Below are 15,682 nucleotides of genomic sequence, written 5' to 3'. Positions count from 1 at the left end.
GGCATAGATCCTATATATACAGCAGCAGATCAACAACCACCAAACTGACAAAATTTGTGTTCTTTAAAAAAACAGAACAAAGGATGCTTTTATAGCCCTGTCCCCTTATGCCTAACATCACTTTGCTATTGATTAGTATAATATATTTGTAATACTGTCTCTATATAAATAACATCCCTTTGATATTGATTAGCATAATATATATGTCACTAAATCTCAGGCTGGACAGATATAGCCAATGGTTGGCACTCTGATTAGACAGACCTTAATGCAGGGCATAAAGTCCCTGCCCATAACAGCACATGCAGTAGAGACATGATAACAGACCCTTACCTTTCTCTTCCAGCTGCCAGTAGCAGTGATGAATGCCACTTTGCTAGCAGAAAGTGAAGAGAGTGAAGAGAGTGAAGAGAGTGGTGACAGTCAACCCTCTGGTTGGCAGAGGGAGTGGTGGGAGTGTCACGGCAGCCCTGAAAACTGTGGCTAACTTCACCACAGAATGAGACACTACAGAGACCAATGTGGACCGAAAGTGGATTTGCACACACACCCACACACACGCAAACACACAAACACACACACACTTCCAATGTGTGGACTGACCACAATGTGAAAATGCATTAATGTTTCTTATTTCATATTGAATTACTGCTATCATTTAATATATCACATAGACTGAAACCCACAGTTAAGATATCTTCAGTTACTTGATGGTTTCTAAAAGGGCTAGGGTAAACTAGGTCAGAGTACCATGTACTCCAGAGCGTAAAGTAAAGCATAAAGTGACTTTGTGGATGGAGAAACTATTACGGGCATAGTCATCTAGTTAACTTTAAAGGATCATGCTGGCAATATTTTATATTTTTCTTATTGTCAACATTTGTTGACATTGTTCATTTGTTGTCCAAAGTATTGTCAAAGAACCAAAGACACACCTGAACACTGTCCATCACATATTTTATGTTCTTTTAGTCAAAGAAGGTGGAGCAGGTCTGAAGGACGACTAGGAGGTAGGACCAAAAGCGGAGCCGCTCAGGAGGACGCACAGGAGGACAACCAGACAGGCAGGACCGCTCTGGAGGCTGGCCAACAAAGCAGGAGTGCAGAACCAGAGGTGGGTTATGGGGTTTCTGGACTAGAAGCTGGCAACTAGGAGTCAGTGAGATGAACTGGAGGAGACAGGGAATCCGGAGGCTGTTGAAGCACAGCCACCAAGGACAGGATCACGGGGCTGCAGTAATACAGGACTACTATCAAAAGTAAAAGTACTAGAAAAGTGCACCTTCTAGCATTTAACTTCTGTAGTTGGTCAAGGTGGAGCTAATTTGGACTATTTAAAGACTAAAAGGCTATTTTAATCTGCAATGCACTATATTCTATATCATATATTTTATATGGAATATCTTAATTTGGTAACTAACTAGTAACTGTCAAAATAATTCTGTGCACTAACAAGTACAATATGTCCTTTGAACTTTAGGGAAAAGAAGTATATCGGTAGCATAAAATGGAAGTTCTCATATAAAGTACCTCAAATTTGTACTTAGGCACGGTACTTTAGTAGGCCTACATGTACTCATTACATCATTACATGCAAACACTGTCAAGAACGATCAGGTTTCCCATTAGTGGCTGAACATGTAGCTACTCCAAAGGGTTAAAATCTCCTCCTCATGTTATTACATGTCACCATATCAAATCAAATCACGTATATCTGTCTCGTACACTGTTCAATGTGTAGTGACTTAGTTTGTGCCTAGCTCCAGATAGTGCTAATAAAATAGAACAGAATACTGCAGAATAAAATGCACCAAATAAAATATTTTATATATTTTACAAAAGAAACAAGATGTCTGTCCATTTCAGAGAAGTGTGACCACGGAACCAGGAGCCATATGAATAAGAAGCAGAGCAAAGGGCACTGAAAGTTCAAGCCGCAAAAGACAAGAAGGGGAGGCAGCCGCACTGCGTTCATACAACAAGGAACTCTGAACTGCCATTGCCCCCTGTTGGAACGGCACGGTAAAGGTGTTCTCAGAGACCCCAATCATGAAGTTGCTGCTCCCTCAGTGCTGGTTTAAGGCCTTTGTGAGCTGCAAAAATAAATAACTAAAAAAACAGCAAGAACACAGCAATGAAAGAAATGTCCAAAGATGATCCTTCACTTCCTCTTCAACCAGCCCCACGCAAGGCTGGACAACACAGAGGACCATGCCACGCTCCAAGTCTGTGTTCACTGCAGAGGAATTGACCATTCTACTGAAGGCACCTGCTGCATGTTTCTATTTTAAGAGAACAGGAAGGGGAAGGAACTTTGGGATTATAGACATACAATACTCATCTGTCTACATACTAAATACACTGCAGCACAGCCTAACATTCATGTTAGGAAGGTCACTGAAGGCCAAGGGGTGTATCTTAAAAGACAGAATTGTCCACAACATGAAGGCATGGACGTTTCACAGTGTGGGTGGTCCTGACTCATTTCCACATGTGTAAATCCAGGAGAACCAACAGAACATTTCCTTTTATCTCAGTGCTCTCATACACCGTATTTGTATTTGTATTTCTGGAACTCAAGAAAGATTAAACATTTGAGTGTGTGTGAAAAGCATTGCAGATCTTCCAGCCAACATATCTGTATCTGTGTTTAGTTTGACAGCTTCTTTATTTCACACAGGGTCAGCTCAGTGGGATTCTCTCAGCACCCTGGTTGTCTTTTCTTATCTCCTTTTATCTGACTTCCTGACCTCATGTTGAAAATGTTGCCAGGAAAAGGAGGCAGTTGTTTGACAATTCATATTCAGAGAAAGCAAACACTCCAGCAGACAGTTTCACTGAGCGACACGTCTTCAAACCCAGAGAAAGTAAAGCTGCACCCTCAGCCACTGGTGTCTTGTCCACCTTTCCTTCAGAGGGCAGTGTTCGCTAAACATTTGACAGATTATTACAATTATTAGATGGTGGTGGTGAAGGTTGTTACTGTAATGATTATTGCTGTTATTTACATACATTCCCAATTTCTGTTTTTCTATTTTATTGCAAAGCAATTTCAGCTTCATTTTGTGTATGAAAGCTATATTCTCTAAAAATAAAGTGTATTATTATCATCATCAGTTATAAGTAAAGGTAGAAGTTAAGAAGTTTTGACTGCTATCCTTGTGATATTATACTTAATATCTTATACTTAATAACACTCAGACATTTTGCCCCTTTGCAGCCTTGCATACAGCCCTCTCTCACCTGGCAAACATAAATGCTTACATCAGAACGCTGGTCGTTGATTATAGTTCAGCCTTTAATACAGTCCTCCCTCACAGATTCACAAACAAATGGTCCAGTTGTGACCTGAAGCCCACACTCTCTGACTGGCTGTTAGATTTCCTCACTAGCAGACTCTAACCTCTAACAGGGTGCTGGGACATTTACTTTAATTCAACATTGACACATATTCTGACAGACACACTAGGCCACTAACACTAAATACCCTCTTTATTACAGCCTGTACCATAGACGATACATACTTCGTCTGTACTCAGGTGTGTTTCACCGGTAGGTTACAGGAACAGCCGCACGGTGGCATTGTGCGCTCACTTACAGCGGCTCTGCCGGAAATAAGCCGTAGAAGTAGAAGACAGTCAGCGTCAGGTGGTTCTCTGAGAGCCCCGTGTGACAGTTCGGTCCCCCTTCAGCTTTAAACCCGGTGTGAGTGGTCAACGATGTGGACCGGGCCGGTGTTTCCGCTCTGAAGCCTCCCTCGCTGCGCTGATGATGCTGAAAATGAAGCTACCGTTGAAAACGGGCGAGGAAGGAGGCGACGACACGCCCGAGGAAGACTCACTGGACCAGCATATCCAGTCTGGACCAGTACCTCCCTCCTCGGGGTCAGGCAGACTACACGAGTCGCCCGGGCCGTCTGTGCATCCATCCCAGCTGGATAAGGAGACCGTGTTCGAGTGGTTCGGCCTACATCTGAACCCGGCTAGGCGGGTCGAGTTCATGTGCGGACTGCTCCACATGTGCCAGCCCCTGGAGCTCCGCTTTCTGGGGTCTTACCTGGAGGATCTCGCTAGAAAAGACTTCCATGTTTTAAGGGACTTCGAGTTTCGAGCTAATAGTCCGAGTGATCTGGGGTTGTTGACAGACATAATCGACCCAGTTGTTCGGTCCAAGCTCCTGGTGTGCTTGTCCCTCCTCGGGTCTGACAGCAGGGAATGTGCTGGAATACTCTTTCGGATACTGAGCCATGTAGACCCGGCCTTGTTCTACAAGAAGTACGACTACCCGCTTCCTCCGTTCAGGGACCCTCATTTCCAGCCACCGTGTCAGGACGGGGATCCGGGGTCCGAGCAGAACTGCTCCTCTACCGACCCCGCGGCGGGGCCCCTGGAGCAGCTGGCCCTGCTGTTCACCATGGCCTCTCTGCACCCAGCTTTCCAGTTCCACCAGCGGGAGATAGTCCGAGGCCAGCTGAACAAGACGGAGCTCGCCATGGAGGAGGAGAGACGCCAGACAGCGGTAACCACCAACACTACGTTTAATGCTAAGCTAACCGCTTGCTTCGAAGTTCAACCGGGAGGTCTGAAGCACAGCTAGATAAATTAGCTTATTAAATAAGGTACTAGGCCTGTATGCTAAGTACTGTAGCATGAACCTTACTGTCCCTGTATCATGAGCGATCGCCTGTGGCAGGACAGCTAACTTCATGCTAACAGAGGAAAGGCTAGCCCACATAGCAGATTAACCTGCCAGCAGCTAAAGTGGTTTTAGTCAGTTCCACAACTGTCCCTCACATGTCTGGGGTAAGTTACTGCTATGTGTTGGTGACCATGTAACGTTAACGTTAGTGGTGCTGGGTAAACTGGGGTGACAACTCGCTAACTTTAATTTAAACTGACAAACTTATGAGCAGAGAGCTGCTCTTTACACAGCTGCTTCTCATTTCATCACTTCATCTGTAATTTACCGTCAGAGCACTTGATAAAAACTAAACTTTGAGAGACCTGCCTGAGAACTGGGACTTTATTTACTCAGCAGGAGTATTCCAGCTTTTAGTTTTGTTTTTTCAGCCCCCTTTCCCACCCTGCACTTCAGTGTCTGTGTTAGTGTTGGATGTGTTAAAGCTTAGTATGTGTTGCTGAAAGGATGTGCTGATTAAAGTACAAGCCTCCTTACACAGTGATGTAATGTTGTCTTGTTTACCAGAGACAAACCTAGACGTAGCATCTAAGGAGGGAAATAAGGAAGCAAGCTGGCTCTTTACAAAGCAGGTAACCTGGACTGAAAGTCCTCACCAAACGTTGAAACAAACCTTTCTACACCATTCCCAGATCTTAGGGGGTTCTACCTTTTACAGTGATATCCAGGTATCTGTAAACCCACTTTGTGTAACCGCCCCCTGGAGTTTGGGTTCAGTGCTTGTCAGTTACTGAAGCCAGAAAATCCGGATGTGGCCAAAGGGCATGGAGCCTGGGTGGAGCTAATGTGGGAAGGCCAAGTGGAGACCTCCAGGGCGGACACCTGCCAATCAAGCAAACATTATTCCAAACAAACCTCTGTATTAAAAATGACCACCAGGACACACATGTGAGCAACTGAAACCTTAAGGTCACTTCCTTGATGTCCAAGCTTTCTTGAAGCTAGTATCTAGTAGCTATTTGGTGGTTCGGGGTCAATCCATTTCTACACTGCATTCCTTATCACCCAAGCACCATCTTTGTCTCTGTCCGCCAGTCTCTGCGTTCCTCTCCGTCTGCCTTTGTCCATAGAGGTCTGACTGTGAGTTAGCAGGTTTTTATTCCATCTAGTTCCAGACTAATTCAGACTGCTGCTTGCCCTGATTAGACCTGTTTTATTCATTCGAGGGAAAAACTAGTGTTGTCTTTGCTGGGAATGAAACCCTCCAGTCTGAAATATGAGATCTGTACTGTGTGTCTTTGAGGCAAGGATAGATTATTGACTGTACACTAATAAATGGAAAAATCACATCTCAAATATCTGAAGTCATGTTAGAATGCAAAGCTGTTCTGCAGCCGACTCTTGAGTGTCCGAGCCTCCCACCAGCACGTGAACCCCCCAACCCCACCACTCGGGGTCAGCCAGTTAGCAACTGAGCAATGTTTGGAAACGTGTCATTGTCTAATGTAAATGACATGGGTCCGTAGTGATCAATAGGTGATGACCAACTTGGTGTTAGACCTTTTATCATGTTGCTCGTACCTTTAAACAGACATCCAGTAGGACTGATGCTCTGTGGCTCGGTTTGGGATGAATCCCTGAGCTTGACAGTGTTGTGAGTCAGGGCCTGGTGAAGATGAATTGCTCTTAATAAAATTACACATGTCATTTTTAGAGTGCTGTAGGGTCTCTGGACTGTGGTACTGTCAGATGTGGTAAAAGATAGAGGGAGGCCGCAGTGGGTCCTGGTGTGTTGTCCTCAGGCAATTCTGCTTTAGTTGCCTTTTTGAAACCCCACAGGCTGCATGCTACAGCTCAGCTGGTGTCAGCTTCATGTATTACATATTATGTTTGCTCTTAACTGTTTTCAGCCTGTTTAACATTTAGTGGGTTTGTGTAGATGTAATGCTATAATTTGTAATTGATCCGATATTAATATATAAATATAAATAAGAGGAAAGAAAATAAATTTCAGCCATGCTCACTTAGCTCATTATGATTATCTCTGCCCTGCTTTTTATTTTACTTCTCCACAAATACACTTTTGATTAGCCTATTTTCCAATTTTTTTCTCGTTTTTGTTGTTGCTTTTTTTTCTATTCTCCTGTTTACATATTGCACTCCTGTATATGTATGTCCTATAATGCTTTGCCAGTTTCGAAAAATGCAATAAAGACATCAATAAAAAAAAAAAAAAAAAGTATGCTGACACATGCGTCAGCAGGACCACACATTCGGCCTTTAGATGAATGATTTCAGAGTGGCGGTTTCTCAGTGACTTCAGAAATAAACAGACATGAAGGCGTCCCCCCTGCGATTGTCAGGAGGGGTGAATCGGCCTAATTATCCTCTAGCGCATGGCCCTAACTATAAGCTTTATCAAAGAGTCTTAAGCCCACTCTTAAATGTGGAACCCTGAGTTCTGGGAGAGCAGCCTGATCATAAGGAAACAAAGCAAAGCCCTCCTGATGTGGATGATCCAACTTTACACTGTGCTCAAACATTATGAATGTGACTCATATATCAGGGGCTTTGTTATTGAAACGTCAGATATTTCAGTTGAAACATAAAATTTTACATACTGTACCTTAGATCTGATTGGGCCCGGTATGTTGATCAGGTTCAGGCGAATGAAGAACCCGTGTGAGCCAATAACTAACTCTTTGTGTTTTTTTTCTCCAGGAGCTGATGTGTCACAAGACGGATTACCTGCCTTCCCCAGCGCTGGGTTTGGGGGAATATAGTGCCTCCCACTCTCCCTGCCAGAGCCCACGATCCAGCAGCTGGGCGACACAAAGAGAAGGTGAATGGAAACAGTTACTGTACTTAATAATTGCTATCATTTACTGGAGGTGCAGCATTTGGATTTGTGGATTTTATAAGCTTGATTTAGTAATGGTCCTAAAATAAACACTGCAGGGATCAAACACCTACCCACTACACTGTACAGCTCCCCCCACACACATTTCTTTCTTTCAGTAACCTTTTAAACAATAAATGTCTCAGCACACAGAACATACTGATTGATAATAGTAAGTGCTGTAATAACCCTGATAATTGTAAAGGCTTTCATTAGACATGTACTGTCAAGTGGATATTTGGTTTAAGAGTTTATCACTGCTCTGTGTTGTTGCAGCGGTGCATATAGAGGGAATTGTGCTCAGGGGCATCTCTCAGACCAGAATAGACAAGGAATACAACTTTGAGGTAGGTCACCACACACACACAGTGTAAATATGTATGTAATAAATTGTTAATTAACTTTGTGTTACTTTTTTCACAGTGCTCCTAAATGTGTTTGTGTGCTGCTAAATGTTTTTCTTTAGCAGCACATGTACTCGTTGTGAAAAAGGTTAGCATAGAGCTGAGTGTAAATGTGACCGGCTGTCTAAGCCTGAGTGTTAGTTGTGATGGGCAAAAAAACTACCACGTTGGCCTCATGTTTATGTGATACCCATATTTTCCACAACAAAGGATTGATATGCTCCTGAAGTATACAGCTACTGTAGTTACTTTACTGCTACTTTAAAACTGTTTTAGTGGGAACACTGATTCACTACTGCCAACACATGGTTATGTTCTCCTGTGTAACTAGATTATGCAGTACTGTGGTCTGTTCATAAAAGTGAATTGAAATAAACTACCAATGAACTACCAATTTTCAAAAGGCAGTTTTTTAAGGTGATGTTTGTAAAAATAGCATTTAAAATGAAATATTGTGGCGCTGCAGAGATGTCCTGGCCGACACATCATGTTCTGCAGAATTCAGAAAACATCTTTGGAAAAGAGACCCTTAAAAACACCATAATCATTTTAATATGTGATGGAATGAGAACAATTCTTAAAAATTGTTAGTATTACAAATCATATTGCAAATGCAGTATCAGTCAAAATAATCACAATTAGATATTTTTCTAATTTATCAGCCCTACAGCATGCTTACTGCAGCCTAACTAAGCAATAAGAAAAGCGTGCAGCGTGTCATGAACTGACTGTCTTAGAAGTAGAAGGGTTTTATTTATTCACATATACATACATATATTCATATGCACTTGCAATATAACAAAGAACAAAGAAGTGATCATATATGTGAACTGGTCCCCAAAGAAGCTATCTAAAGCTTATGCTCGGGCGCCATTACAATCAAAAAAAAGAAAGACAAAACAAAAACAAGAAAATGTGTGGCCTACATATAAGACATTTCATACATAACTTTCACACAACACATTAAGGGATCCCATTTAACAAGTACAATTTTGTTTTACAGTTTACCTTGAGATTGTAGGAGTAACACTGACATACATTCAGAATATGAGGTAGTACATACATCAAGAAGATGAATACAAGCTTAATAGTTGTTTCTTCAGATTTTGTTTAAAGGAAACAAAAGAGCTTGAGTTTTTCAGATTGTCATCCAGCTCATTCCAAATCCGCGGTCCCCGGCACACTACACTCACACCAGTGCTTTTTAATCTCCGTGTTTTTCCCAATAATAATGTGCTTTTTTCTAGTGAGGTGAGTGTGCTGGGGACAGCGGATGGGGAAAAAGCTCACACAAACTGCTATTCAGACCAAAGACCACCTGATACATAGTACATGCATTGTGAAATATATTATATTCATTTAGTCTTAAAATACCGTACCCAAGAAAATAGAACGAGTTGGAGCATTGAAATCTGACCATGATATGGCACAAATGACTTTTTTTTGTGGAATTTCTAATTTTTTTAAGTAAGTATGATAAGTATTGCACCAAATAATATTGCAATAGTTTAAATGGGGTTCAAAGAGTGTTTTATAAAGAGTAAGTAGTATTGCTTGAGGAAGCAGATGTCTAAGCTTAAAGAACAGACCAACATATTTTGATAGCTTTTTGACAAGATATTCAATATGGTGTTTAAAATTTAGGTGATCATCTATAAAGACACCCAAAAATTTAGTTGTCTTCACTCTCTTTATTTCCTCTCCCTTTATTTTAATTTGAAAATTTAGATCATCGAAATCAAGTTGTTTTTTGTTGGACAGAATATTATATAGTTTGTTTTGCTGGTATTTATAGATAGTTTATTTACTTTGAACCAGTTATCCACATTCTGAAGTTCTTTGTTAAGTAGTTTCTGAAGTTCAAATTCATTTTTGTGTGATAGAAACAGGTTAGTGTCATCTGCAAAGATTACTTTATGAAGGGTCTTTGAAGAATTTTCCAGATCATTAATGTAAATAATAAAGAGGAGAGGACCTAATATGGATCCTTGTGGAACACCACATTGAATGTGTTTGTTTTCTGATCTCTGTTCGTGAATAGTTACATATTGTTGCCTCTGGTGTAAATAACTCTTGAACCAATTCAGTGGTTGACCTCTGATTCCATAATGGTGCAATTTATACAGTAATATGGTAAAGTCGATGGTATCAAAGGCCTTTGAAAGGTCTAGGAATATACCGATACCATATTCCCCCTTTTCAATGGCATCATTGATCTTTTCAGTAAGGTCAAGGATCGCCATACAGGTGGTGTGTTTTTTCCTAAAGCCATACTGGGATGGGTTAAGTATGTTCAGTGTATTAAGATAATTAATAAGTCTATTATAAACCACTCTTTCCAATATTTTGAAAAGAGTTGGTAAAATTGATATGGGACGATAATTTATGATGTCATTTTTATCACCAGCTTTGAAAATCGGAATTATTTTTGCAATTTTTGTCATTTTGGGAACAGTTCCTGTAAGCAGTGAGAGATTAATACAATGTGTAAGTGGTTCAGTTATTTCTTTGGCAATACTTTTCAATATTTTACTGCTAATTTCATCTTCTCCTGCAGAATTTGAGCTCTTCAGAGCCATTATGATATTATACAATTCAATGGCATCAGTAGGCTTTAGGAAGAAGTTTGGATAATTGCCTGACATATATTGTTGGTAAGAGACACTGTGTGGTTGAGTAATGTTTTTTGAGAGATTTGCCCCTGTTGATACAAAGTAATTATTAAATTCATTTGCAAGATCAGTATTATTTGTTGTATCAGGGAGCACGGTATCTTTATGGTCCCTATTCAAAACATTATTCAACACTTCCCATGATTTCTTAGAGTCTCCCTGCGAGGTTTTTATCAATTCAGAGTAGTGATTATATTTGCTTTTCCTGATTATATATACCAATTTATTCTTGTAAACATTGTATTTAGTTTTGTTCTCTATATTTGGTTTATTAACATATCTTTGGTAAAGTTTATTCTTTTGTTTAAGGGAGTTAGAGATTGCCCTTGTTAGCCAGGGTTTGTGTTCTGCCCTTCTGCTTGTAACAGTTTTTATAGGAATGGAGCAGCGAATGGAGTCTGTTATTTCATTTACCAAGAAATCATATGCAGTATCAGGATCGCAGCAACAATAAACAATGTCCCATGCTTTAGCTTGCAGACTTGCCTTAAGTTGATACATTGTTCGATCGTTTACTACTTTAATTTTTATCGGGTGACATAAGGGTAAACATTTATAATCAAAATAAAGAACAGCATTATTGGGTAATGATCAGATATATCAGAAAGTAAAACTCCTGATTCAAGCTTAACATTTCGTATATTTGTGACAATATTGTCAATAACAGTTGTAGAAGTATTTGTGACTCTGGTAAATATATTTATTGTTGGAAAGAAAGAGGATGAATGTGGTGTATTAATGAAGTCCTTTTTGACTGCATCGTCCTTGGAGACATCAATATTGAAGTCTCCAAGGAGGACGCAGTCTTTATTTAATTTATTTATGTGTAATAGAATTTCTTCTAGTGTATTATTAAAAATGTTTAAATCAGAATCTGGGGGGCGGTAAATTACGCCCACAATAATGTTTTTACCTTTGTCATTTTTTATCTCAATAAAGAGAGAGTCTGTATGATTATCATTTACGGCAAGATCGCAAACATCGGCTTGCATGTTTGAACGTACATAGAGGCATACCCCACCACCAGGTCTGCCAAATCTGTCCTTATGATATAATTTATAGTCTTCGGGGGTCTTCAAACGTTCATCCCCACTGGTGTTGCATGTTGAGTCACAGTACACTATGATGTGTTCCCACAGCTGATTAGACTCATTAGCTCTTAGCTTCATGAACATTGATCACGTAATTTGTATTGAATTTGTGCCACTCTGTGTCCACTGAAAGTCACCTCACCATTCGCAACTGACCGGATGGTGGTGCTCCTGCCATTTATGAATGTATTCCTCAGACTCATGCAGTTACTCAGAAAAGATGGGACCTCTCTCTGTGTCTCAGCCGGTGCTCTAACACATCTTATTGTTCTTTTTCTTTTGTTTAAAATGTTCTTTTTATTACCATTTTGGTGTTGTATGAGTTGTATGTAACACTGAGTCACTAAAAACAGGTCCCTTCAGTCAGTACAGTTTAATCTTGTTCTTTTTACTGTCACTGCGTAGCCCCATTTCCTTTTTCATGTTGCAGATTTCTCATGGTAGCCTATGTCTTGATGAAGAATGTTCTGTTCTGTGTTTCAGGTGAAGTGGTCAGACTCTTCTTCTAGCACTGTGACCAAAACCCACCTGGAACTGGAGAACTTCCTTCTTAAGGTACCACTTTTGCTGATGTTATTGACTTTCCACGCATATGCAACAACTGCTACCACATTTAGCCAGTCGTTAGAGCAGCGACAGTGTCAAAGCATCACTGTGTCTACACGGAGGAGCGGTAGCAGCTTCAGTCCTCATCTGTGTTGTTGAATTTCCAGACTTGTTGGCATGCAGCCGTGGTCGTGTTCATAAGTCATCTCCTGTAGCTCCTATGAAAAAAAAGTAACACACGGGATGTGTTCATACAGGCACCAATAATGAAGCTTGGCTAAATCCCAGTTCAGTTTCAGGTCTGTGTAATGTGAAGTGGATCAGCACCATTTAAAGACACTGTCATCTCTAACTCCGCCTCCATTAGCAACCTTATGATCTGGATGTGTCCTTCATGGATCTCCATGAAGCTGCCACTCCCTTCCACACACCAAAGATGAGCGTCAAATCTGCTTTAGGGACCTGAAAAAGATCAACCCAGACACCTTGACTGTAGACCTTCAGGATCTCTCCTCTGCTGATTTCTCTGTCACTGAGTTGGTTGACTTCTACAACCAATCTCTGAGCAGTCCCCTAGATCTCCACACCTTGTCAAAACCAGAACGGTCATCTTCTTACGCTCAGCCCCCTGGTACACCTGCGAACTGTGGAAGATGATGACAGCTGGGCATGTCCTTGAGCGGCATCTCAAGGCCTCAGAACTCACTGTTGAAGCCTACAGAGAGCATCAGAAGTCCTACACAAGGTCCTTGAGAGATGCACGGTCACAGTTCTACTCCAACATCATCAACAATAGCCCTGGCAACTCCAAGCAACTTTTGTCCACTATAAATTACAAACTCAAACTGCAAACTCACTCTCATTCAGAAGCCTCAGAGGAGAGGTGCAACGACAGGCTTATCTCCAACCTTCCATTCCTTTCTAAGGTACTGCAAAAAGTAGTTGCCTCACAGCTTCAGGACCATCTAAAACAAAACAACCTGTTTGAGAAATTCCAGTCTGGTTTCCCCACTGGCCACAGCACAGAAACAGCTCTCGTCAGAGTCACAAATGACCTGCTGATGACGGCAGACACTGACTCCCCTTCTCTTCTCATGCTCCTAGACTGCAGTGTTCGATACTGTGGACCACAACATCCTCCTTCACCGTCTACATTCCACCATGGGTCTCTCTGACTCTGTCCATAACTGGTCCTCACCCTCACTGGGAGAACTGAGCAAGACGCCTTGGGTGAGGTTAAATCCCTCAAGGCTCAGTGCTCGGCCCCACCCTGTTTATTCTCTACATGCTCCTCCTTGGCTGTGTCATCAGCCAGCATGGAATTTCATTGAACTGCTATGCTGATGACACTAAACTGTACCTCGGGGCAAACACAACCCCCTCTGCTGCCCTGCCATCATTCACTCTGACTCATATCTCCTGAAACCTCCCAGGACCAAGCTCCATACAGTGGGAGATTGGGTTTTCTGCTCAGCCGCTCCCAGTCTTTGGAATGTTCTCCGTGACCACCTGAGGAAACTACAGACTGTGGATGTTTTTAAACGCAGCCTCAACACCCACCTTTATAAGGAGAGCTTTTGGTTGAACTCTTGCCCTTTTCTTTGCCGTATTGTTTTTATTTTTAGCACTTACCCGTTTTTATCCTGTAACACTTTAGGATTTGTTTAAATAGGAGGTGCATTACAAATAAAATTTATTTTTATTAGTTTGTGAAAGGATTAGCTCAAGTCTAGGTCTCAGGGTAAGGCTAGTCAGTAAAGACCGCTGACGCTGAATTGCACTTGATACCAGATTTGACAAGTTTACACACACACACACACACACACACACACACACACACACACACACACACACACACACACACACACACACACACACACACACACACTGATTTGTTCTCCTCCGCCCTGTGTCTCTGCAGCTTCCTAAGGATCAGTGTACTGAGTCTTTTGAGAAGAACATCCTGAGGCTTCTGAACCCGGGGGACCAGAAGGAGACCCGGGAGGTGGAAAGGAGCCTCAGGTACTTGATATTTAACCTTTAGTGTCAAATAATTGGGATATATAATATAATTTATATTTAGCATCATTCTTTTGAGTGTGGCTCTAATACAAACCTGAAGGCAGTCGAGTGTTATTTATAATGTATAATAATTAAATTTAATGAACAAAGTGGAACAGTGCAAACGTGCTTCTTGAACTGGCTGACTAAGACGGGGAAGTGCAGTTTGGAAAACAATTCTTTAGTACTCATTTCTTTCTGTATTCTTTCCTGCATTGGTCTCCTTCAGTGAAAGTAAAATAAATTCAGTGTTGGGTCCTTCAGCAAAAAACAATGGACCTGTGTGGATTCTGTGCTGCTGTTTGGTGTTCTTTGTGTTCATAGATACGATTACATGAATACACCGCAAACTGCTGCCAACCAAGACCCCTCTTGACCTGATTGTGAAGCAGTCAGTAGAATTTTTCGCTGTCTCTGATTACTTTGCTCAAGTTTCCAGGCTGGAGCAGTGGTGTAGGTCCAGCGGAGCGGATTTTACAGAGATGTTATATAGAGGTGTAGTGGGACCAACAGTGTGGATTGTGCATTTTATATTAAATAAATTTGAACTACTCAAAATTATTCCCCTCTCCCTGAGAGCAGGAGGAGGGGTTGAGATCAACTTTCAGCAGACGGCTGAAGAGACCCCAACAGAAAGGTGGTGGAAAGGTTGCTTTCTCTAAGTGCTATTCATGAGCAGCCTGATCGTAAAACTGGCACCTTTGATTCTACAGCCTGATAATGCGGTGCCTGACTGTTAAACTGACAAAAGGGACATTAACCAGCGATTAGCATTTCCCTGAACAGCCTATCGGAACTCCCCTTTAGAGGGGGGCAGGAAATCCTAAAATATTTGATTAGAATACGCGCAAATAGATTCTATAGATTCTTTTCTTTTATAGACATTAAAAGTTTAGAAAGACAGTCCCTCGGGAAACCGGAAACGCTGCCTGTCGGGAACAAAGGGCTGCCCTCTGGGGAACCACGCACCAGACCACAAAAGAGCAACACACGATGTCATCCTCTCTTTTTTTCTCCTCGTTCTCTTGTTTCCGCTCTGCTCTCTGGATGCTTCGGTACGCGTCCGGCGTGCCTCTCCCGGTAACGCCCTAAGAATTCCGACCGGTGCAACGAAGTCTTTGTTTGAAAGCTACGCGAAGTGCCGCGACATCGATTCATACCTCAGTTCCAGCAACTTTACTTGTTTTATTTTCTTTCTTTCTTTTGTTTTGTTAAAGTTATCAGTCCGTTAAGTTACACTGGACCAAGTTCCCTTTTTAAGCTTTTTCGTCGAGCCAACTTCACCAAGGTCAGACCAAGCCACGTGGTCTCACCACCGGCAAAGAAGGAAACCTGAAAACAGCCGAATTGCCAGACGGAGGACGGCCAACC

General features: G+C 41.7%; 1 protein-coding gene across 3 annotated transcripts in view; it reads left to right on the top strand.

Moving 5' to 3' along the window:
- Nucleotides 1-3,537: 3,537 nt before the first annotated feature.
- zcchc2 (zinc finger, CCHC domain containing 2) overlaps nucleotides 3,538-15,682 on the top strand; it is a 35,651-nt gene continuing 23,506 nt past the window's right edge. For 2 of the 3 annotated variants that reach the window (XR_005444871.1, XM_038723042.1), the window contains exons 1-5: nucleotides 3,538-4,518; nucleotides 7,360-7,480; nucleotides 7,814-7,884; nucleotides 12,188-12,259; nucleotides 14,172-14,272. Coding sequence is in view for 2 of the 3 variants with exons in the window: in XM_038723042.1 (XP_038578970.1) it covers nucleotides 3,769-4,518; nucleotides 7,360-7,480; nucleotides 7,814-7,884; nucleotides 12,188-12,259; nucleotides 14,172-14,272 (1,115 nt within the window). In the remaining variant the exon portion in view is untranslated. The remainder of the gene's footprint in view (nucleotides 4,519-7,359; nucleotides 7,481-7,813; nucleotides 7,885-12,187; nucleotides 12,260-14,171; nucleotides 14,273-15,682) is intronic. The other variant, XM_038723028.1, reaches the window with a different exon arrangement.

This window comes from Micropterus salmoides, unplaced genomic scaffold (assembly GCF_014851395.1).
Source record: "Micropterus salmoides isolate LMB-PRFRI ecotype aquatic unplaced genomic scaffold, ASM1485139v1 Ms_hic_scaffold_1, whole genome shotgun sequence".
NCBI classification, from domain to species: domain Eukaryota; kingdom Metazoa; phylum Chordata; class Actinopteri; order Centrarchiformes; family Centrarchidae; genus Micropterus; species Micropterus salmoides.
The sequence above is the reverse complement of the archived record's forward strand: the minus strand, read 5'-3'. Positions and strand labels throughout refer to the sequence as shown.